The sequence below is a fragment of the Arachis ipaensis genome, chromosome B7 (assembly GCF_059453495.1).
Source record: "Arachis ipaensis isolate K30076 ecotype BB chromosome B7, ASM5945349v1, whole genome shotgun sequence".
NCBI classification, from domain to species: domain Eukaryota; kingdom Viridiplantae; phylum Streptophyta; class Magnoliopsida; order Fabales; family Fabaceae; genus Arachis; species Arachis ipaensis.
Genome location: NC_142442.1, coordinates 81,691,152 through 81,716,801, shown reverse-complemented (window position 1 = coordinate 81,716,801; position 25,650 = coordinate 81,691,152). Strand labels below are relative to the sequence as shown.

The following is a 25,650-nucleotide window of genomic DNA, read 5'->3' as shown; positions in this document are numbered from 1 at the left end:
GATCCTGTTTCTTCTGAGGAAGTGTCAGTTGATCCAGATCACTTAGTTCATTGGTGAACAAGGGAGGTTCATCTTCCCAAGTATCAATGCCAAATAATTTGGCATTCAGCTTCATGATTGCACCAAGGAACTTGGCAGCTTGCTTTTCAGTAACATCCTCATTCTCTTCAGAAGAGGAATACTCATCAGAGCTCATGAATGGCATAAGGAGGTTCAATGGAATCTCTATGGTCTCTAGATGAGTCTCAGATTCCTTAGGTTCCTCAGAGGGAAGCTCCTTATTGATCACTGGACGTCCCAGGAGGTCTTCCTCCTTGGGATTCACGTCCTCCTCTCCCTCTTTGGGTTCGGCCATTTTGGTTATGTCAATGGCCTTGCACTCTCCTTTTGGATTTTCTTCTGTATTGCTTGGGAGAGTACTATGAGGGATTTCAGTGATCCTATTACTCAGCTGGCCCACTTGTGCTTCCAAATTTCTAATGGAGGACCTTGTTTCATTCATGAAACTCACAGTAGCCTTAGATAGATCAGAGACTAAATTTGCTAAGCTAGATGGATTCTGCTCAGAATTCTCTGTCTGTTGCTGAGTGGATGATGGAAAAGGTTTACTATTGTTAAACCTATTTCTTCCACCATTGTTAAAGCCTTGTTGAGGCTTTTGATCCTTCCATGAGAGATTTGGATGATTTCTCCATGATGGATTATAGGTGTTTCCATAAGGTTCACCTAAGTAATTCACCTCTGCTATTGCAGGATTCTCAGGATCATAAGCTTCTTCTTCAGAAGATGCCTCTTGAGTACTGTTGGATGCAGCTTGCATTCCATTCAGACTCTGAGAAATCATATTGACTTGCTGAGTCAATATTTTATTCTGAGCCAATATGGCATTCAGAGTATCAATTTCAAGAACTCCCTTCTTCATAGGCGTCCCATTACTCACAGGATTCCTCTCGGAAGTGTACATGAACTGGTTATTAGTAACCATGTCAATGAGTTCTTGAGCTTCTGCAGGCGTTTTCTTTAGGTGAATGGATCCACCTGCAGAAGTATCCAATGACATCTTAGCTAATTCAGACAGACCATCATAGAATATATCCAAGATGGTCCATTCTGAAAGCATGTCAGAAGGACACTTTTTGGTCAGTCCTTTGTATCTCTCCCAAGCTTCATAGAGGGATTCACCTTCTTTCTGTCTGAAAGTTTGAACATCCACTCTAAGCTTACTTAGCTTTTGAGGAGGAAAGAACTTGGCTAAGAAAGCCTTGACCAGCTTATCCCAAGAGTTCAAGCTATCCTTAGGTTGAGAGTCCAACCATACTCTAGCTCTGTCTCTTATAGCAAAAGGGAAAAGCATGAGCCTGTAGACTTCAGGATCTACTCCATTGGTCTTAACAGTATCACATATCTGCAAGAATTCAGTTAAGAACTGAAAAGGATCTTCAGATGGAAGTCCATGAAACTTGCAGTTCTGCTGCATCAGAGAAACTAATTGAGGTTTCAGCTCAAAATTGTTTGCTCCAATGGCAAGAATGGAGATGCTTCTTCCATGTAAATTGGAATTAGGTGCAGTAAAGTCACCAAGCATCCTCCTTGCATTATTATTATTTTTGGCTGCCATCTCCTCTTCCTGTTCGAAAATTTCTGACAGGTGCTTGCTGGATAGTTGTAATTTAGCTTCTCTTAGTTTTCTCTTCAGATTCCTTTCAGGTTCTGGATCTGCTTCAACAAGGATGTTCTTGTCCTTGCTCCTGGTCATATGACAAAGAAGAGGGCACAGAAAAATAATAATAATAGGGATCCTTTTTACCCAAGTATAGAGGTTCCCTTTAGGTGAGTGGAAGAAAAGGAGAAGAAAAGAGAGAGAGGGAATTTTCGAAAATTGTTTTTGAAAAATGGTTAGTGATTTTCGAAAATAGTTTTTGAAAAAGGTTAGTGATTTTTTTTTTCGAAAATTAAAATAAAAAATTAAAAATTAAAAATTAAAATAATTAGTCAATTAAAAAGAATTTTTGAAAAAGAGGGAAGATATTTTCGAAAATTAGAGAGAGAGAGTTAGTTAGGTGGTTTTGAAAAAGGTAAGAAACAAACAAAAGGTTAGTTAGTTAGTTGAAACAAATTTTGAAAAGATAAGAAGTTAGAAGGTTAGAAAAGATATTTTGCAATCACTTTTTTGAAAAAGGTAAGATAAGAAGATATTTTTGAAAAGATATGATAGAAATTAGTTTTTGAAAAAGATTTGATTTTTTTAAAATCTCAATTAATGACTTGATTCACAAGAAATCACAAGATATGATTCTAGAACTTAAAGTTTGAATCTTTCTTAACAAGTAAGTAACAAACTTGAAATTTTTAAATCAAAACATTAATTGATGATGTTATTTTCGAAATATGATGTAAAATTAAGAAAAATATTTTTGAAAAATATTTTTGAAATTTTCGAAAATAACTAAAAAAAATTGAAAAAAGATTTGATTTTTGAAAAAGATTTTGAAAAAGATAAGATTTTTTTTATTGAAAATTTGATTTGACTCATAAAAACAACTAGATTTTTAAAAATTTTTGAAAAAGTCAAATCTAATTTTCAAAATTTTAAGAGAGAAAAAGGGAAAGATATTTTTTTATTTTTGAAATTTTTATGATGAGAGAGAAAAACAAGAAAAATGATGCAATGCATGAAAGTTATGGATCAAAACAATGAATGCATGCAAGAATGCTATGAATGTCAAGATGAACACCAAGAACACTATGAAGATCATGATGAACATCAAGAACACATTTTTGAAAAATTTTTAATGCAAAGAAAACATGCAAGACACCAAACTTAGAATTCTTTAATGCTTAGACATAAAGAATTCAGGAATGCATATGAAAAACAAGAAAAGACACAAAACATGAAAATACAAAGATCAAACAAGAAGACTTACCAAGAACAACTTGAAGATCATGAAGAACACTATGAATGAATGAATTTTTTTTTCGAAAAATGCAAGATGAACATGCAATTGACACCAAACTTATAACATGACTCAAGACTCAAATAAGAAACACAAAAAATATTTTTGATTTTTATGATTTTCTAATTTTTTTGTATTTTCTTTTAATTTTTTCGAAAATTATTTTGAAAAAAAAAAGAAAAATAAGGATTCCAAAATTTTTAATATGAATTCCAGGAATCTTATGCTCTTTAGTCTAAAGCTCCAATCAAAGGGTCAGGCATGGCTTAATAGCCAGCCAAGCTTTAGTATGTAACTCAGACATGACAAGCCTAACATTCCCTACAGTCATCCAGGCTTCACATGCTTCATAAAACACTAGAATTCATTCTTAAAAATTCTGAAGAAAAAATAATTTTTTTAAAACATTTTTTTTTCGAAAACAAAGGAAAAATTTTTGAAAATTTTTGAAAAATTTTTGAAAATAAAACAAAAGAAAATTACCTAATTTGAGCAACAAGATGAACCGTCAGTTGTCCAAACTCGAACAATCCCCGGCAACGGCGCCAAAAACTTGGTGCGCAGAAATTGTGATTACACTTTGATTATGTAAAATTCATTGCTCTTGCTTTCCCTGGTAATGGCGCCAAAAACACGATGCCAATACCATGGTTTACAACCTCGCACAACTAACCAGCAAGTGCACTGGGTCGTCCAAGTAATACCTTACGTGAGTAAGGGTCGAATCCCACGGAGATTGTTGGTATGAAGCAAGCTATGGTCACCTTGTAAATCTCAGTCAGGCAGATATAAAATAGTAATGGGGTTTTCGAAAATAATACTAAAATAAGGATAGAGATACTTATGTAATTCATTGGGTAGAATTTCAGATAAGCGTGTAGAGATGCTTTCGTTCCTCTGAACCTCTGCTTTCCTGCTATCTTCATCCAATCAATCTTACTCCTTTCTATGGCTAGCTTTATGTAAGGATGTCACCGATGCCAATGGCTACTTTCGATCTCTCTCGGGAAAATGATCCAAATGCTTTGTCACAGCACGTCTAATCATATGGAGGAATCACCTTTGTCGTTGGTTGCATCCTATTCCTCCCTGTGAAAATGGTCCGATGCGCTGTCACTGCATGGCTAATCATCTGGAGGTTCTCGATCATACTGGAATAGGATTTACTATCCTTTTGCGTCTGTCACTACGCCCAGCACTCGCAGGTTTGAAGCTCGTCACATTCATTCAATCCCAGAATCCTACTCGGAATACCACGGACAAGGTTTAGACTTTCCGGATTCTCATGAATGCCGCCATCAATCTAGCTTATACCACGAAGATCCCAATATCTCGGACTCGGTCCCCTGTATTAGTAATCTAAGAGATACTCGTTCAATCGAAGGTAGAACGGGAGTGGTTGTCAGGCACGCGTTCATAGGGAATGATGATGATTGTCACGTTCATCACATTCAGGTTGAAGTGCGAGTGAATATCTTAGAAGTGGAATAAGTTGAATTGAATAGAAAACAGTAGTACTTTGCATTAATTCTTGAGGAACAGCAGAGCTCCACACCTTAATCTATGGAGTGTAGAGACTCTACCGTTGAAAATACATAAGTGAAGGTCCAGGCATGGCCGAGAGGCCAGCCCTCAAAACGTGATCAATAGTCTCCTAAGATGAACAATGGATTAAAACTGAGACCAAAGATCTCTAATACAATAGTAAAAGGTCCTATTTATAATAAACTAGCTACTAGGGTTTACAGAAGTAAGTAATTGATGCTTAAATCCACTTCCGGGGCCCACTTGGTGTGTGCTTGGGCTGAGCTTGAGTGTTACACGTGTAGAGGTTATTCCTGGAGTTGAACGCCAGTTTTGGTGCCAGTTTGGGTGTTGAACTCCACTTTGCAGCTTGTTTCTGGCGCTGGACGCCAGAATTGGGCAGAGAGCTGGCGTTGAACGCCAGTTTGCGTCATCTAAACTTGGGCAAAGTATGGACTATTATATATTGCTGGAAAGCCCTGGATGTCTACTTTCCAACGCAATTGGAAGCGCGCCATTTTGAGTTCTGTAGCTCCAGACATTTTGAGTGCAGGGAGGTCAGAATCCAGCAGCATCAGCAGTCCTTCTTCAACCTCTGAATCTGATTTTTGCTTAAGTCCCTCAATTTCAGCCAGAAAATACCTGAAATCACAGAAAAACACACAAACTCATAGTAAAGTCCAGAAATGTGAATTTATCATGAAAACTAATGAAAATATCCCTAAAAGTAACTAGATTCTACTAAAAACATACTAAAAATAATGCCAAAAAGCGTATAAATTATCCGCTCATCATATGTATAGGTGAGAGCTTAGGTTAATTAAAGATTCATATTATAGCTCACTTGGCCATACATATATCCTCACCCTTACCTTAGTCCCATTACAACCCTGAAAAGACCTCATGATGTTTGCATTTGTATACTAAATATTTGTTGATTGGTTAGATGAAGAACAAAGTTTAGAAAGCATGATTAGAGAAAAGTAGAGTGATTAACCCTAGACACTTGAGAGATTAGAGTGATATACACTACCAGTAAGGGTTTAATGCTTGATTTTATGTTCCCTGCTTTCATGAGTTGTCTTCTTACAAGTTTACTTGTCTTTTATTGTATGATTTAAATTAGTGAAATCTAACTTATGTTTGTCTTGGAGAACTTATTTACTTTTAACCAAGTAGGTAGAAACATTTTGCATGTAGTTGCATTCACATAGATAGGTTGCATTTCATACATTCTACCATTTCTCTTCACTTTTATAGCTTATCTTGAGCTTAGCATGAGGACATGCTAATGTTTAAGTGTGGAGAGGTTGATAAACTACTATTTTATGGTTTATCTTGTGCTCATTTGAGTGGATTTTATCAATCTTTCATACACTTATTCATACTATTTGCATGGTTTTACATTCTCATTCCTGATTTTGTGCTATGATTGAAAACATGCTTCTTTGGCCTTATATTTGCTAATATTAATCCTCTCTCATTACCATTAGATGCCTTGATATGTGTGTTAAGTGTTTTCAGAGATTACAGGACAGGAATGGCTCAGAGGATAGAAAGAAAGCATGCAAAAGTGGAAGGAATACAAGAAATTGAAGAAATTGTTAAGCTGTCCAGCCTGACCTCTTTGCACTCAAATGGTCATAACTTGAGCTACAAAGGTCCAAATGAGATGGTTCCAGTTGTGTTGGAAAGCTAACGTCCGGGGCTTCGCAATGAAATATAATTTGCTATAGCTGCCCCGACGATAGGCAATGCGAACGCGTGGATCACGCAGATGCATGACCTGGCAAAAATGCAATCCACGCAAACGTGTGGACGACGCCTCCGCGTCACTTTGCCGTGACCTGAATGTAACAGAAATTGCTGGAGGTGATTTTTGGGCTGTTTTTGACCCAGTTTTCGGTCCAGAAAATACAGATTAGAGGCTATAAAGTGGGGGAATGCTTCCATTCATCATCATGCTTTCATAATTCATAATTTTAGGATTAGATGTAGTTTTTAGAGAGAGAGGTTCTCTCCTCTCTCTTAGGATTTAGTTTTAGGATTTAGGATTATTTCTTCTCCATCACAGGTTCAATATTCTTTTAATTTAGTTTCTCTTCTACTTTTATTTATTCTAGTACTTTGGTTTACTTATTTTTCTTATTGATTCTCTTCTTTTCCAAATTGGCTTATGAACCATTTATGTCAGGATTTTCTCTTATTAATGCAATTGAGGTATTTCAGATTTATGATTCTTATTTAGCTTTTTACATTCTTGGCTTTAATTGATTAACTGGAGGCTCTTGAGTTATCAACCTTATCGTGATTGATTGTTATGTCTGCTAATTGACTGGAATCCCACTAACTCTAGTCTTTCCTTAGGAGTTGGCTAGGACTTGGGGATCTAACTAATTAGTTCACTTCACTTTCCCTTGCTTTAGTAAAGGTTAACTAAGTGGGATTAACTTTAATTCTCATAAGAGTAACTAGGATAGGACTTCCGAATTTTCATACCTTGCCAAGAGTTTTATTAGATATTAATTTATTAATTCCTGCAATTTATTTTCCTTGTTATTTAAATTACCTGTTCCTCACTTTCAAAACCCCCAATTTACAAGACTCATAACCAATAATAAGAACACCTCCCTGCAATTCCTTGAGAAGATGACCCGAGGTTAAATACTTCGGTTATCAATTTCAAAGGGGTTTGTTACTTGTGACAACCAAAACGTTTGTAAGAAAGGATGATTGCTTGGTTTAGAAACTATACTTGCAACGGAAATTTATTCTGAATTCTAAACCATCAATCTTCCGTTCTTCAAGCCTTGTTGAGGCTTATGTTGATCCTTCCATGAGAAATTTGGATGATTTCTCCATGAAGGATTATAGGTGTTTCCATAGGATTCTCCCATGTAATTCACCTCTTCCATTGCAGAATTCTCAGGGTCATAAGCTTCTCCTTCAGAGGAGGCTTCTTTAGTACTGCCGAATGCAGCTTGCATCTCAGTCAGATTTTGAGAAATCATATTGACTTGCTGAGTTAATATATTATTCTGAGCCAATATTGCATTCAGAGTATCAATCTCAAGAACTCCTTTCTTCTGAGTCATCCTATTATTCACAGGATTTCTTTCAGAAGTATACATGAAGTGGTTATTTGCAACCATCTCAATGAGTTCCTGGGCTTCTGCAGGCATTTTCTTCAGATGAAGAGATCCACCGACAGAGTGGTCCAATGACATCTTGGACAATTCAGACAGACCATCATAGAATATACATAAGATGCTCCATTCTAAAAGCATGTCAGATGGACACCTTCTGATCAATTGCTTGTATCTTTCCCAAGCTTCATAGAGGGATTCACCTTCCTTCTGTCTGAAGGTTTGGACTTCCACTCTAAGCTTGCTCAACTTTTGAGACGGAAAGAATTTGGCCAAGAAAGCATTGTTGTTGTTTTCGGCTGCCATGTCTTCTTCTTTTTCAAAAATTTCTGTTAGGTCCTCTCTAGAGTGTTGTGCTTTAGCTTCTCTTAGCTTCCTCTTCAGAGTCCTTTCAGGTTCAGGATCAGCTTCAACAAGAATGTTCTTATACTTGTTCCTGCTCATATGAAAAAGAAGAGAACAGAAAAGAAGAGGAATCCTCTATGTCACAGTATAGAGATTCCTTTATGTGAGTAGAAGAATGAAAGAATAGAATAATGAGGTAGAGAGAAAATAAGAGGAATTCGAACACAAAGAGAGGGAGAGGGTTCGAATTTTAAGAAGAGGGGTGTTAGTAAATAAATAAATAAATAGAAAAAGATGAGGGAGAGAGTGTATTCGAATTTTACTTAAGAGAAAAGAAAAATATTTTTGTTTTTATTTTATTTATAAGTTATAATTCGAATTTTAAGAAAAGAAATAAAATAAAATTAGAATTTAAAACAATTAGTTAATTAAAAAAGATTTTGAAAAAGTGGTTAGTGATTTTCGAAAATTAGAGAGAGAGAAAAGTAGTTAGGTGATTTTGAAAAAGATAAGAAATAGAAAACTTTTTAAAATCAAACAAAAAGTCAAGTAGTTAACTGAAAAAGATTTGAAAATAAATTTTGAAAAGATAAGAAGTTAGAAAAAGATTTTGAAATTAAATTTTGAAAAAGATATGATTGAAATTTATTTGAAAAAGATTTGAAAAAGAAATTAAAAAGATTTGATTTTGAAAATTAAAGTTGATGACTTGACTAACAAGAAACTAAAAGATATGATTCTAGAATTTAAAGATTGAACCTTTCTTAACAGGAAAGTAACAAACTTGAAATTTTTTGAATCAAAACATTAAATGTTAGCATTAATTTCGAAAATTATGAAATAAAATTAAGAAAAAGATTTTGAAAATTTTATTTAAGAAATTCGAAAATATTAAAAAGAAAAATGAAAAAGATTTGAAAAGATAAAGTTTTTAAATTGAAATTTTGACTTGACTAACAAGAAACAACTAAATTTTGAAAATTTTTGACTAAGTCAACCCAAAATTTCGAAATTTATGAGTAAAATAAGGGAAAGATATTATTTTTTTGATTTTTGAATTAATGAAGAAAGAGAAAAACAACAAAATGACACAAGACATAAGAATTTAATATCAAAACAAATAATGCATGCAAGAACACTTTGAATGTCAAGATGAACACCAAGAATACTTTGAAGATCATGATGAACATCAAGAACATATTTTTGAACATTTTTAAGAAAAGAAACACATGCAAGACACCAAACTTAGAAATTTTTAATGTTTAGACACTAACAATTCGAAAATGCATATGAAAAACAAGAAAAGACACAAAACAAGAAAAGTTAAAGATCAAACAAGAAAAATGATCAAGAATAACTTGAAGATCAAAGAAGAACACATGATGAATTTTCGAAAATTTCAAGAAAAATTAAAAACATACAATTGATACCAAACTTAAAATTTGACACTAGACTCAAACAAGAAACATAAAAATTTTTTTGTTTTTATGATTTTATTAAATTTTTTTGTATTTTTCAAAAATTATTTTGGAAAAAGAAAATAAAGAAATTCAAAAATTTTAATAAGAATTTTCAGGATTCGTGCAATGTTAGTCTAAAGCTTCGGTCCAAAAGAATAGACATGGCCAGATGGCCAGCCAAGCTTTAGCATAACAAATACAGACATGTCCTTTCTACAATGGAAAGTGAAAACCTCAGTCCAAAAGATTAGACATGGCTTAACAGCCATCCAAGCTTCAACATATCTCATGAAGCTCTAGAATTCATTCTTAAAAACTATGAAGAACATTTTTTTTCGAAATTAAAAATAAAAAGCTTAAACATAAAATAAAATTACCCAATCTAAGCAACAAGATGAACCGTCAGTTATCCAAACTTGAACAATCCCGAGCAACGGCGCCAAAAACTTGGTGCACGGAATTATGATTCACACTTTTCACAACTTCGCACAACTAACCAGCAAGTGCACTGGGTCGTCCAAGTAATAAACCTTACGTGAGTAAGGGTCGATCCCACAGAGATTATTGGCTTGAAGCAAGCTATGGTCATCTTGTAAATCTTAGTCAGGCGGATTCAAATGGTTATGAGGTTTTGATAATTAAAAGATAAGTAAAACATAAAATAAAATAAGATACTTATGTGATTCATTGGTGGGAATTTCAGATAAGCGTTTGGAGATGCTTTGTTGCTTCTGAACCTCGGCTTTCCTATTGTCTTCTTCCAATCATGCGTGCTCCCTTCCATGGCAAGCTGTATGATCCTCTCGGATGAAAAATACTAGGTACGATTTCTGCACAGCTAATCAACTGTCGGATCTCTCGTCTCGGATGAAAAATACCAGGTACAGCTACCGCACGGCTAATCATCTGTCGGTTCTCACTAGCGTCGAAATAGGACCCTTATCCTTTTGCACACTGTCACTGCACCCAACATTCGCAAGTTTGAAGCTCGTCATAGTAATCCCTTCCCAGATCCTACTCGGAATACCACAGACAAGGTTTAGACTTTCCGGATCTCAGGAATGCTGCCAATGGTTCTAGCATACCACGAAGGTTCTAATCTCATATTCGGATGCTCTGTTGTCAGGAGAGACGATGCGAATCGCAGATCAGAGACCCAAGAGAATATACTCCGGCTGTCATCCAATGACTACGTTGAACATCATGTAGACCGCTTGTGGTTGTCAGGCACGCGGATCTTGGCTAAGCGAGTAACGAAGATGGTGGGTGATTGTCACGGGTCACCCCTTCATTCTGACTTAACTGAATTAAGTACGAGAGTGTATCTTGGAGAAGAAGTAGGCGTGAATTGAAAGAGAAACAATAGTACTTGCATTAATTCATGAAGAACAGCAGAGCTCCACCCTTTAATCTATGAGGGGTAGAAACTCCACCGTAGAAAATACATAAGAGAAAATAGTCTAGGCATGGCCGAATGGCCAGCCTCCAAGTCCTAAGATGACAAAGTTCATCCACAGATGTAAATATGTGAATATAATAGTAAAAAGTGCTTTTTATACTAAACTAGTAACTTAGGTTTACAGAAAATGAGTAACTAAGTGCAGATAGTGCAGAAATCCACTTTCAGGGCCCACTTGGTGTGTGCTTGTGCTGAGCATTGAAGCTTTCACGTACATAGGCCATTCTTGGAGTTAAACGCCAGCTTGGGTGCTAGTTTGGGCGTTTAACTCCAGTTCTGGTGCCAGTTCTGGCGTTTTACTCCAGAAAAGGGTCTTTGGTGGGCATTTGAATGCCAGTTTGGGCCATCAAATCTCGAGCAAAGTATGAACTATTATACATTTCTGGAAATTCCAAGATGTCTACTTTCCAACTCAATTGAGAGCGCATCAATTGGGCTTCTGTAGCTCCAGAAAATCCACTTCGAGTGCAGGAGGGTCAGAATCCAACAGCATCTGCAGTCCTTTTTCAGCCTCTAAATTAGATTTTTGCTCAGGTCCCTCAATTTCAGCCAGAAAATACCTGAAATTATAGAAAAACACACAAACTCATAGTAAAGTCCAGAAATGTGATTTTTGCATAAAAACTAATAAAAATATAATAAAAAGTAACTAAAATATACTAAAAACTATGTAAAAATAATGCCAAAAAGGGTATAAATTTTCCGCTCATTATAAGGCTAGAACATTGAGCTTCATTCTTCAATCCAGAAGATCTGACCTTGTTTGTGGTATTTTGAGTAGGATCAGAAGGAGAATGAATTGCATGAGCTTCATCTTCGTTCATATTGAATGACCACTGACAATGGCGTTTGATATGAATTAGAGGAGATTAACTTGCTGAGAGGACAGGAGTTAATCACTTACAGTTTTGCCATAGAATGAATTATTCATTGTTAAAGTGGTCTGTAAGAAGTATTAATCCGGAAAGATAAAGCATCTCCAAAGCCTTAATTGATTTTATAAATTATCCTTTTGTCAACCTTTAATTGCTTTTCTCTATTTTTTATTTATGTGCATCCAACAACAACAACTATCTTTCTATTTCGCCTGACTAAGATCTGCATAATAACCATTGCTTGCTTAGTCCAACAATCCTTGTGGGATTGATCATCACTCACCTGTGGTATTACTTGGACGACTCGGTGTACTTGCCGGTGAAGTTGTGCGAGTTCAATTTCGCGCACTAGTTATTTCTAGTAGTTATTTATGTTAAGCAAAAGAAGGAGGAATAATTGTTTAAAAGTTAATAAATGTGGAGGTTACACCGTAATCTGATTGGTTGGAAACTCTTATAAATATGAGAAGACTCGAAGGAAGAAGTGTTGGAACTTTACTTCAGAAAAGAACTCAAGCACACTCACATCCCAGCGACTTTCTGAGTCTACATTCGAGTTATTTTTCTGTAGGATTCCTTCTATGTTTTTAAATTTCATTTACATTTCCAGTAACCTTTAATTTTCCTGCAATTTATTTTACAAGCAATCTTTAATTTTTTTTGTTCAATTTTATCTTTCATCACTTTGTTTTCAAATTCAAAGTCCTTTGATCTTATCGAAGGCAATTTACTACTTTAATTAAATTTAATGTGGTTCATTTTAAATTCAATCAATGTATTTTCAAAGTTTACTATATTTATCTTTTCAGATTTTATTTAGTTTCGGTTCAATCAAAAAAGGTCTTTTTGATGCACTTTAGAAAACTGGTACTCACAGAGGAGTAGGTTTCGCTCCCAAACCACTATATATCAAATCACTCTCGATTTGCTAAAATTGACAAAAAAAAATTGGCATGCCAGTGGAACAGTTTGAAAATTCAAGTGTGTCAAATGGTTATATGTTGTCATAGTGTATGCAATTGAGAAGTGGAAGAATTGTACACATGACAGATGAGGTTTCGAATGTTAATGGTGGTTCATCCATAATTGATAGTACAACAATAGTTGCACAATCTTCGGATGTTACTTCACGTCTACAAGGAAATGTGGCGAGTGAAAGTGTGGTGGTTACTAGTTCCCAAACAGGGAATAACGGGCGTAATACATGCCCACATGGTAACACATTACAAACTCAACCCCTGGTAACCACTGGCTGGCCTCCTTATGGCCTTCCTCCAGGGTGTACTCCACCAGTAGGTGGTTTTTCTCCTCCAATTTGATTTGGAGGTACATTCGGGGTGAATAATGTTCAACTGCCACAACCACAACCCGAGTATTCTCGAGATTATAATGTGGGTTCTACATCGAATGCCTCTAATTCAATGGCAGCATTTCGACAACATGTAGAAAAAAGTCATCATAATTTGGTTAACTTGTTAACCCAACAAATGACTACAATATTGAATCCTATGATGGCAGATCATGGGACAAAGTTTGAACATCTTGCTAGGAAAGTAGAGCGGGTTGCTCAAATTGTTGACTACGATGAGGGTGCAAGACAAGATGTGAGAGGAAACCATGAGGGTATTGAGAATTTGTTGAAAAATGAAAATGATATTCTCGTGGGCAAGGAAAATCCTCAGATGGTTCATCATGGCCAAAATGTTGATAACGTGTTGGCTCAATTGCATGTCAATCGAATTGGAGAACGTTATCAGGTTACGAGGATTGTTGAGGATGTGTTTAACAAGGTTGAATTTAATGTGGATTTTATGAATCGATCCTATTTTGTCTCTGCTTTCCCTACTGTTGTTCAAATTGCAGAAGTACCTAGAGGAGTGAAGAATCCTAAGATAATTACAAAATTTGCTGGGGAAGTTGGCGAATCAACTACTGAGCATATTGCCCGATATTTAGTCAAAATCGAAAATCTAGCTAATGATGAGAATCTGAAAATGAAGTTTTTTCCTTCTTCGTTAATGAAGAATGCATTTACCTGGTTTTCAAATCTTAGGCCTAATTAATGACGACTTGGGAATAGTTAGAAAGTGTTTTCCACGCTCAGTTTTAAAAAGGGGAGTTAAATGTGGCAGTTACTGATTTAGTGGCTTTGAAACGTGATTATGGAGAATCAATTGATGATTACATGATTCGTTTAAAAAACGCTCGAAGTTGATGTTATGTGTCTCTTTCTGAGAGTGAAGTAGTTAAAATAGCAACTATGGGTTTAGGTTTTTATATGCATCGAAAGTTGCTTAATATTCATATACCTGATCTGACTCATTTGGCTAAAAGGGTGTGCCAGGTAGAAATTCTTAGGAAAGAAAAAGAAAAATATAAGAATGACGAGAGAAAGTTGAAAAGCAAATCTTTTTCTCGAAAAGAAAGGGTATCATATGTAGCAATGGAATCCTCGAGTGAGGAATCTGAACTAAAGAAAGGATCACCTTATGTTTGTTCTTTACATAAGAAGATCTTGAATACTGATAAATTGAGTGATTCAAAACATAAGAGTAGGAAAAAATATAGTTTTGATATTTTAAAATCGGATCAAATATTCGATTTGTTGCTTAAAGATAAATAGTTAGTTTTACCTGAAGGCAAAACTTTGCTTTCGATAAAAGATTTAAAAGGAAAACCTTACTGTAAGTTTCATCAAGCAACTAGCCATTCGACTAATAATTGTATCCTTTTCAGGGACTTGATACAAGAAGCAATCATGGAAGGGCGGTTGAAATTCGATGATGGAAAGAAAGAAATGAAGGTTGATTCTGATCTGTTTGATGATGTGGCCAGTTTTACTGAACCCTACTTTTGTGTAAATAGGTTGGCTTTTCTTATTATTTTGACACTACATTGGGAGATTTCGAGTCCCATGTTTGAGCGGTTTATCCTGGAGTGGGTGATGGGCTATTGGAATTCCTAATGCGGTCTTCAATGCTGAGGCGGCAACAATCTTCGAAAAAGAAAGAATGAAGAAATAATTGGCCCACAAAGAAGAATAGGTTAGACAAAGGCAACTAAATCGAAGGATAGAGGGGTGAAGTTCTGGTGGCCCTCAAAGAAGCCCTGCTACACTTTGAGCCGTTTGATGCGTGAGCATCTTATACCCTTTTTCTAGTTATTTTTATATTATTTTTAATTAGATTTTATTTACTTTTACTTGATTTTAGTGCAAAAATCACCTTTGGATGCTACTTTGAGTTTTTATTGTGTTTTTATGATTTTAGGTGAAATTCAAAGCAGTTTGGAGAAGCCTGGAGCAAGAAAGGAAAATGCTGGCAGCACCCTCCCTGGGCGCTGAATGCCCATCTGGCGTTTGATGTCAGCAGGGGGCATAGGCCAGCAACGTTAGACTTCTCCCCTTAGCGGATGCTCATTCCTGAAGTTGGACACCAGCAGCAGCCCGTTTCATACCTCTTTGGGCCTTTAAGTAGATTTAGCACTTCTTAGTTTTAATTTATTTTCTTTTTGTAATTTTTATTTACAAATAATATCTTTTAGGCCTAGCATTTATTATTAGGTTAGTATTTAAAGGAAAAGATCACTTAGGTTTAGGATCTTCTTTCTTCTGCACTTTTCAGAACCCTATTTTCTCTGTAAGCCATAAGCAACTAAACCTCCTGGTTAAGGTTAGGAGCTTTGTTTATTTCTATGGATTAGAACTATTATTCTTCTATTTTAATTTATGTTTGATTCAATTATAAGGTGTTGTTTTCGTTTTTAATCTTATGAACTGGGTGGAATGAGAGTATGACCCTTTCTACATGAGTTCTTGTGATTCTCGAGAGAGTTATCTCGCTTGAACTACATCTTGAAAACACTCCTCCTAAATTGCTAATTACATGAATTAATCGGGATATGTGACATATAATCCTGTTAGTTTTGGGTAATTAGGGTTTTTGTGGCATTAAACTGGTTTTCTAAACTTCACCCTCTGATTTGAATTGAGTGACCACGAGAGTGTAGGGGTGTCCGCGGATCAGATCGGATCGGATATGGCCAAAATTTCGATCCGATCCGCACTACAATCATCGGATCGGATCGGATCCAATATCCGCAGTTTTTAAGGTTGGATCCGATCCGATCCGATCCGCACGGATCGGATCGGATATCGGATATATCCGCAAAATACAAAAATATTTTTAAAAGCTTATTTTTATTAAAAAAATTTCAATAAAATTTATTTTTTCTATTCTTTTAAATATGTTTACTCTTAAAATAATATTAAACATACTTTTCTTGAATAATAAATTAAAATAATTTAACATATATGATAATTATTAGTTAAAATAAAACATAAAAAGAATATTTTATTTATTTATTTCTTTATTTTTGCGGATACGCGGATATGCGGATCGGATATGTGGATACCAACACAAAATCCGCAATCCGATCCGATTAGTGTGTGGATCCGATCCGATCCGATCCGAAAGCCTTGCGGATCGGATCCATATCCGCAATTTTCGGATCGGATTCGGATAAACACCGCGGATATGCGGATCAGATCCGATCCATGGACACCCCTACGAGAGTGGCGTTTGATGAGGATTAAGGGAGATTAAATCACTAAGAGATTAGGGTTTAATCACTTATGGTTTGCCATAGAATGAATCACTCATTGTTAAAATAGTTAGTAAGACGTTTTAATCCGGAAAGATAAACATCTTCGAGACCTTAACTGTTTTCTTATATTAATTTTACATCAAACCACTCATTGCTTTCTTTATTTTATGCGTTTTATACCAACAAATAACCTTTACTGTTTGTCCGACTAAGTCCAATAGGAGAACGATTGCTTGCTCAGTCCGACAATCCTCGTGGGATCGACCCTCGCTCACCTGAGGTATTACTTGGATGACCCGGTGCACTTTCCGGTTAAGTTGTGCGAGTTCTAATTTCGTGCACCACCGTTCACAGGCTTTAGGTGTCCAATGGATATGAAATTGCCAAGAGTTTCGTAATAGAGATGCCCAATACAAGCGTAATCCACAATGGGACCACCGAGGTCCTCCTCATGGTCGTTATCCTTATTTTCGAGTTTGAGCAAGAGGATATCAAAGAGGAAGGGGAGACGTCAGGCTCCATGGGCGTCTCAAAATGAAAAAGTCAAGGGGACAACTCCTTCTGTTCATTCGAGAGTGGTATTTCCTGCCGAAGGGGAAACATACTCGAAGGAAATTCCGTCCCCTGTTAAACTGGATAAGGGTAAGGCTGTGATAGTCACTCCAGAAGTTACTAAAGAGAAAGATGCTGATTTGGATGAGAAATACTTCGAAGAGGTAGATGATTAAATGGTGAGCACCAATTTGATAATTCCAACTGAGTACCTGGGTGAGTATGAGGGGAATCCTTGTGAAGACTACGATGTTGAGGATGAGGAGGTTTTTTCCTTCATTCGTTATGAGGACGAACCAGGTTATTTCCAAAGGCCTTCTGAGAAACAAAAATCTCATCTTCGCCCATTACATATCACAACTGTAATGGGTGGAATCAAAGTGAATAAGGTGTTAATTAATGGAGGAGCGGCGATTAGTCTATTGCTAGAGAGGAACGGGCTGGTGGCTGGCGTTGAATGCCAGTTTTGGGCCTTCATTTCCAAAGCAAAGTATAGACTATTATATATTTCTGGAAAGCCCTAGATGTTAGATTTCCATAGTCGTTGAGAGCGTGTCATTTGTGTAAGATCCGGTTAATTAACGGCTAATTAACCCATAAATGAGAATTTATTCTAGAAAGCCAAAAATGTTATTTTTATGGCTTAATATGATAGAGGAAATTGAGACGAGAATTTCGGTACCAATTTTATAGAAATCGGACCAAGATTGGACCGAACGGGCCAAATCGGGCCAACCGGACCCAAAGTGGGCCCTTGGCCCAACTAAACTAAACCAAAACCCTAGTTTTCAGCACTCTCTCTCCTTATTTGAGACACTAAACACGCTGAAATGGAGGCCATGGAGGGAAGAACACTCTCTCAAGTCCTATCTCTCACTTGATCTTCAAACCACCATAACTTTTGATCTAGAGCTCCGATTGCCACTCCGTTTGTGGCCACGCGTTCACCGCGGAGAGCTCTACAAAACCCATACAATTAATCTTGAGGTAAGCCACGTTTTACTGTTCGAAATTCCAGCCCTTGATTTCGAGTTTCATGAGTAAAAATGTTGAGATTTTGGGTTCTTTGATGTTATAGGACCCAACTCTCTTGAAGGAGAAGGTTAATCTTGTCTCCTTGGACCTTGGGTGTGGTAAGATTCTCAACCCTAGTGTAATTTGTTGTTCTATGAGGTTTGGGCATTGAGATGTTGTGTATGGGTATGATGATTGTGGCTTAGGTTGTGTATATGTGAATATTGGAGCTTGATTGGTGATTTTGGAAAGCTTGGAAGAGGGTTTTGTGTGATAAAATCTGTTCTTGGAGGTGTTGATACCTTGAGAGCTTGTGGACAAGTGGTTTGGAAGTGCTCCGGTTGAGCTTGGAAAATTGGCTAAGGTATGGTTTCGGTTTCCCGTATCTAATATGTAATGTGGTAGGAAATACTTAGGCTAGAGGCCCTAAGATAGGCATTGAATTGATGATGTTGTGGAATGGTTGAGATATATGATGTGATCATATGTGTGATTATGAATATTGATGCCTTGATTGTGTGATATGTGAGAAAATGCATGTTGTGATATATGCTTGATGAATGATTGAGGTTGAATTGATGGGTGGTGCCATATTGTTGGTGAGTATGATGATTATGTATAATGATGGTTGATTGAAAATTGATATTGTTAGAAATTGGGATGAGAAGGATGTATGACATAATATTGTATTTATCCTTTGGCCTTTTGATTGAGAAGTGTTAAAATGGTTGGAGGTAGTTTTGAGAATTTTGGTAAAACGTCAATGCGTGAGTTGAGGATGGCTTGTTGTTGAATTTGGTACACTTTGATTGATTTCAAAGAAAAGGGATGAAATTGGCATGTTTTAATTGATTTTGAAAAGAGTTGAAAGTGGCTTGTTTTGAAAATGGCACTTTGTGGTTTTGAATGAAAATATGGTTTTTGGGCATACTTTGACGGGACATAACTTGGACTACGAATCTTTGATTTGTGCCAATTCTGTTTAGAAATGAAATTGGATCCGGGATGTCCATGCCGTTCGAAGAACGGGTGAAAAATGATTTAAAATGAGAGAGTTATGACCGTCGGAAGATTGGGGGTTGAATCTGTGAATTCTGCAGCTTTTAACTTAGAAAATTTTTAGCAGAATGACCCCTCGCGCGTAGGCACACTTGGCACGTATACGCCATTCTTCGAGAAAGCATCATCCACGCGTGCGCATGGAGTGCGCGTATGCGTGGCCCTGTTTTCATCCCAAAGTTGATTTTTGAGTTTTAAAAGCCAAACTTCATACTTCTAAGCCTCCAATCTCACCACTTATGTCTTAAATCATTATGATATGCCTAGCATGAGGAAAAGGGCTAGTGAATGTGGTAACTTGCGAGTGAAGCAAGGGAAAAATGAATGATCCATGAGGATCAAAGATGATTATGTGAGATGTGGAGGATGGCGGTGGAAGTGCTTGTTATGCCATGGGCCGAATGGCCGTAATTGTTAATGAATTGGCTGGTTATGGATTTAACCGTGAGCCGGATGGCTGGATTATGCCATGTGGCGGCGGAGCCATGTTTATGGCTAAGTATAAATGCATATATGCTGTTGAATGAATTGTGAATGTTTGCACTTCCACCATTGGAGATGAGGGTTTCCCTGGGTAGTAGCAGTGGCTAGCCACCACGTGCTCCAGGTTGAGACTCGAAGCTCTTTTGACCCTATGTCGTAAGTGTGGCCGGGCACTGTGAAAGGCCCGGATGAGCTCGCCCCCATAAATATTCACCAGTGATGGTGATGGATAAATATTCACCAGTGAGGGTGATGGATATGGATCATGATTATGATCAAGTTTATGATGAGTATAACTCGAGTTGGGGATGCACGACAGGGGGACAGTCCAATGGCTAGCTACCAGGACTTGTCGGGTTGACTCTATAACCGACAGATGATATCATCAGCCACTAGGGACAGGCATGCATCATAAGCATACTACATGAATTGTTTGAGATTGCCTATTTGACTGCATATTACTTGCTAATTGTCTAAATGCCTTATCTGTTCCTATTTGTAAATCTCTTGTCTGATATAACTGTGTTTGCTATATTATACTCCTGCTGGTGGTTGGGATGTCTGAAGGAATTGGAAAGGGAAGTATTGGTTAGACTGAAGAATCTTTAGTCAGTTGCCACTTACGGTTTAGCTTGTTTATAAGCTTTGATATTATCTGGAGGAAGCTCTAGGATTGCCTTTGGCTTTCCTCTATTATTATGTATTATATATGTGGAAGCTGTTACCGTGCTGGGGACCTCTGGTTCTCACCCATGCGGATTTTGTGGTTTTCAGATGCAGGACGTGAGGCTTCTCGTTGAGGCATGCTGGAGACTTCTGGATTAGCAAAGATCCTTTGTTCTCGGGACTCTGTTTTGGGTTATATATCTTGTTTAGATACTTTTATCTCCATTAAATAATACAAACTGTGATGACTCCTTCTAGAGGAGATTTTTGGAGAATAGGTTTTCTGTATTTGTGTCCCTTTGGGTTTCCTTTGGGGTTTCTTTATTTTATCATATGTATATATTGCTATGCTCGGACCGGTTCTCTTCGCAGCCGGATTTTGAGTCTTGATATTCCCGTTTTTGACACTCTTTATATATATGATCTTGCGCTAGCTTATCCTTTGCTCGTTACGTTATCATTCGGAGTGTTGCGTTTTCGAGTTACGGTTTTTGTTTACCCCCTTTTTCTACAAAGGCTCCTAGTTATAATCAATTATTCATACTACTATACGTACTAAATTTTTGTTTTAGAGGTCGTAATACCTTGCCATCTCTGAATTATGACTTAAGCATAAGACTTTGTATGGTAGGGTGTTACAATTTGAACTTCTGTAACTCCAGAAAAGCCCCTTCGAGTGCACGGATGTCAGATCCTGACAGTATCTGCAGTCTTTTCTCTGTCTCTGAATTAGACTTCTGCTCAAGCTCCTCAATTTTCAACCAGAAAATACCTGAAATCACCATAAAACACATAAATTCAATGTAGAATCCAAAAATGTGAATTTTTCACTAAACCTATGAAAACATAATAAAACTTAAACAAAACATAATGAAAACTATATGAAAATGATGCCAAAAAGCGTATAAAATATCCACTCATCAATGGGTTGAACGTTAATTTCCTTAGTTTATGTGTATTTTTGTTAGTGTTCGTAAATTTCATGGATACTTTTGGTAGTTTTCTAGTGTTAAATTTGGGAAACTTATCTTTTAAAATAGATATTAATATTTAAAATTTATTTATTTTTATATTTTTTAAGTTAAAAAAATAATTTTTAATATGTTTTTTGGGAAAGTACTTTAAGAATCATCATTCACTACAAGAAAATACTAGAATAGTGACCGATTTTAGCGAATAAAAAAATTGGTTGCTAATAGCGACTGATTTAGCGATCGATATAGAATTTCTATAACCAGAGAAAAGTTGGTTGCTAAATCGGTCACCAATAGCAACCGAATTTGCAACTGATAAGTTTTTTATACAACTAGAATAAAGTTGGTCACTAAATCGGTCACTATTTTTTAATTCAGCGACCGAATTAGCAACCAAAACAAGAGAAATAACGTGTTTGGAATTCTTGGTCACAAAACCAGTCGCTATTTTTAATTTGGCGATCAATTTGCAACCGATAGAGAAATAGGGTGAAAAATTATTTGGTCGCTAATTTGGTCACTAAGGCAGTGGTCGCTAAATCAGCCACTATTAGCAACCGAATTAGCGACCGTTTACTTTTTTATACAATCAGAATAAAGTTGGTCGCTAAAATCGGTTGCTTTTTTTTTTAATTTAGTGACCGAGTTAGTAACTAAAATAAAGAAGTAACGTCTTTGGGACTCCTGGTCATAAAATCAGTCGCTATTTTTTAATTTACTGACCAATTTTGCAACTGATAGAAAAATATGATGAAATATTATTTGGTCGCTAATTCAGTCGCTATGAACTCATCAGTCACTAAACCGGTCGCTAATTTAAAAAAATAAGATAGTTACTGAATTACCCTCACTCACACTATTCTCATCTTCTCCCTTCAGTTATTGAGTTACCCGCTGGAAGCACAGCACCGTCTTCTGAGTTACCTACACCATTGTCGTCTCTTCGTTGCTGCGCCATCTTCATCATCTTCTTATTGCAGCACCATCTCCTGAGGCCTCGTCGCCATCGTCTTCTGAGGTCTCGGCATCGTCGCCTTCTTCTTTAAGATCCTGACGTCGTTGGTGTCGTTTGAGTTCACATATCATTTTATCACCGTCCAGATCTGACTTTCTCATTGTTGTGCCATTCTTTTCTCACGGTCGCCTCCTCTGGTCGCGATGCCTCCTTTACTCACTCTTTTGTTGCAGATCGTCGCCTTGCCATCTAGATCCACCGTTGCTTCTTGTCGCGTATTATTTAATTATTTGGTATAAATCGAGAGAATTTCTCGATTGCCATAACAAAAATATTATTTAATTATTTGTTAATTTGATTATCTAACTTTTGATTAGGTGAAGAAGCTTGATGAAATTTGTAAGTCGAAGAATTCAAAAGATTCGATAGTTAGGGTTTATACACATGTTAACAAATAACAAGATTTTTCACTGAGCCATCTCTTCCCGTTCTCAATCTCGAACCTCCAACGGAAGAGAAGAAGATTGCTTGCATTCAGGTTTCCAAAACTAAGAAACACCTCAATTTCTTATTTTGTATGTTCTTGATTTGTTTTCTTACTGATTGTTCACCTTATTTCAATCCGCAACTATAGTTGAAGCACGCACGTGAAGTTCCAAATCACTCTCAAAGCAGTTACACACTCGGTGGCATCCTCTTCGAACGCGTTTGGTTGCAGGTACTTACTAAGTTCCCAACTATTTCCAATTTTCTCTAAACAACACCATTTAACTTCAACCATAAATAACATTCTCGATTCTTCTTCGTAGGATGTTTTGGTCTCCAACACTCCTCTGGTTCTTGATGACAGCACCGGAGTCATTGAGCTATCCCTCGGTCGCGATTTCCTACATTGCCATTGGCAACTTGGTCATCCAACTCAACCTCACATTTCCTCTTCAAAATCTGCAACTATTTTCAAATCTAGTTTTACTAATTAATTAATTATTTTTTTGTTTTTATTCATCAATGACAGAGATGTATGTGATGGTAGTTGGAGATTATGTTGTCGGTACCAGAAACATTTCTATGGTAAAGGTAATTTGTATTTTTTACTGTAATTCTGATTGAATCAGGCGATTATAGAACTTATCATGATGGTTAATTAAGGAATTAGGAGCAAAATGTAGTAATGAACTGTAATATAATAACATGTTCATAAGATTGTTGATCTTTCATCATGGCCTGATCGAGAAGCAATGTGGTATCTTAAAGTGATAGAGGCATATAAACTCTTCTATCAGCCTCTTATTGAAGATTTCATCTAATTCCAAACACATTATGAATCTTGAGCAATGTATATCACTCTAGTCAAAGACTGTAGTTGTGGAATGTACTTCACTGATTGTGGGAGAAAAGCAATTAAAAATGAAGATACAAGAATTTTAAAAGATAAAATCTGTTCCTTTCTTTCTTGAATTGCGATTCATTTTTTTTATGTTTTTCAACTGTATTTTTTATTTAATTGAATTCAGATATTCCAACTGCTATACTTATCTCTAAAATTCTAAAATCCTTAGGTTTTGGAGAACGAGTTCAAGAAAGAGTATCCCACTACCAAACCACATGAGAATGCCCCCACTTATTTCCACAACTTTCTTTCCCCTTCAGGTTTTATTTAATTTTTATCTTTATTTGCATGTTTTGTGTGAACAAGTGTGTAATTTGTAAGTTCTCCCACCAGATCATGATGATGATTGCTATTTAACAAGGTTTTAAATTGAAGGTTTAGAGGTTCGTCCATTGATTGACTAGAACAAAGAGAAAGCGGTTGAATTTTTACTTGAATCTCTTGGTATTGATTGATAACAACCTCTGCTTCAATTTATGTGTGTTGTAAGATAATTGTACATTATTATTAGAGGGTTAAATTATATTGCTTTGTTTGCAGATTTAAATGATAATGATGATGTGCTTCCTATCTACATTGGAGATGATAAAACCGATGAAGATATTTTTAAGGTATTACATTTTCTTTTCTTAAATTATAGGGAGTAAAGTAGTGTAAAATTGATCCATCATTTATGACAAATATTTAATTTTTCATTTTTTTGTTTAAAATTTAATTTTTTTTAATAGTAAATGTTATGGTGTTTATTACTTTGTACTTAAGTTACTAAAAAAAGTAAATAAATAATATTTAATAAATTTTACATGATTTATTTTTTATTTTAAATATTTTATTTTTTACTTAAAAAAAAAGTTAGACAATTTAGACACCATAACAAAGATATTATAGAACTCACTTGGCCTAAATTTCTTGCATGCAACCAAAACAAACATGTTTATGATTGCTAATAAGATTGTTGAGTTTCATTCATTTTTTTTTTATCTTTTTTATTTAAAATGTTGCAGCCAGACAAAAATTCAGTACCCCTTCTTAGAATACAGCACCAATTCCAGTTCATCAAGGAACCTCCACTTATTATAATTAGCATATTCCACATTATACATTTTCTTATCCACCCTATAAGTAAATAAATTATATATCCTGTAATTAGTAAAATGTAAATATCTGACAAATTAAATTCAGCAGTTTATTTTATTTATCATAATATATTCTAATTGAAAAGTTTTTCTTCAACATTCAGGTATCCTGGTTACCCTTCCCAACAAGTATATGAAATGATCTGTTATCTTAACTTACAGAATTTTTTGTTTATTATAACTCTCAAATCTTTTTTATCCTAAATTTCCTCTTTTTGGTTAGATTTAATTATTCTCTTGATCCCTATAGTTTTACTAAATTTTTAATTAAATTTCTATACTTTTTTTCTTTTCAATTAGATCCTTACACTATTTTAATTTTGTAATTAAGTCCTTCCTAATATAAAAAAATATTAGAGTTAACTAAATATTTCTTTGTAAATTGAAGATATTTATAATTAAAAACTTAATTAAATCTTTGACCGTATATATTTTGATAAAAATATTATGTTAATTTTAACATTTTTAACATGAAAATAACGTAATTACAAAATTAAAAATAGTGTAAAGACTCAATTAAAAAAAAAATAAAGATCTAATTAAAAATATAGTAAAATTATAAAAACTAACAGAATAATTAAATATTTTTGTTATTCAGCAGAATTACTATAATGCATATGGTGGAAAAACTTTCCATTTCATTGGTTACTAGCATATTACCAACCAATTATATTGCCCTGCAATCGTGGTTATGGGATTTTAGTATCTTTGGTGAAGAAAGAAAGTAATGCCTCCTACTCTCTAAGAAACTTTAATTAGGTCATAGAATTTCTTCAACTCCTGGTTAGGTGAAAAGAGAAAGAAAAAATTAAGCTGTAAATTCTTTCAATTGTTTGATATATATTCGTGTGTTTGAATTTTTAAGGTATTTAGGTTTTTTTCTTTTTATATAAATGAAATTTTTTTTTCTTTGCTTATTCTTTGTATATATTTGAGACCATTAGCTATTAAAATGTACATTTAAATTGTAGATTATAATCAATCGCTAAATCCATCGCTATTTCGATAATTTTTTGTAGTGATTAAAATATATTATATACTGCTTAGGCATAT

At 35.5% G+C, this 25,650-nt stretch overlaps 2 protein-coding genes and 2 non-coding genes across 4 annotated transcripts; all 4 read left to right on the top strand.

Annotated features, from left to right (window-relative positions):
* Window positions 1-1,114: 1,114 nt before the first annotated feature.
* On the top strand, window positions 1,115-1,222 carry LOC148553145 (small nucleolar RNA R71). The gene has a single exon (XR_015892571.1). It is a non-coding gene; the product is annotated as a small nucleolar RNA R71 (small nucleolar RNA).
* Window positions 1,223-7,763: 6,541 nt separating this feature from the next.
* Window positions 7,764-7,867, top strand: LOC148553144 (small nucleolar RNA R71). Its single transcript, XR_015893898.1, has one exon. It is a non-coding gene; the product is annotated as a small nucleolar RNA R71 (small nucleolar RNA).
* Window positions 7,868-13,184: 5,317 nt separating this feature from the next.
* Window positions 13,185-15,106, top strand: LOC148553143 (uncharacterized). The gene is made up of 3 exons (XM_088494775.1): window positions 13,185-13,801; window positions 14,500-14,597; window positions 15,033-15,106. The coding sequence occupies exons 1-3, from the start codon at window positions 13,185-13,187 to the stop codon at window positions 15,104-15,106; spliced, it is 789 nt and encodes a 262-aa protein (XP_088350901.1).
* Window positions 15,107-23,079: 7,973 nt separating this feature from the next.
* On the top strand, window positions 23,080-24,591 carry LOC107630841 (uncharacterized). The gene is made up of 4 exons (XM_088494821.1): window positions 23,080-23,148; window positions 23,631-23,721; window positions 24,002-24,072; window positions 24,466-24,591. The coding sequence occupies exons 1-4, from the start codon at window positions 23,080-23,082 to the stop codon at window positions 24,589-24,591; spliced, it is 357 nt and encodes a 118-aa protein (XP_088350947.1).
* Window positions 24,592-25,650: the final 1,059 nt, after the last annotated feature.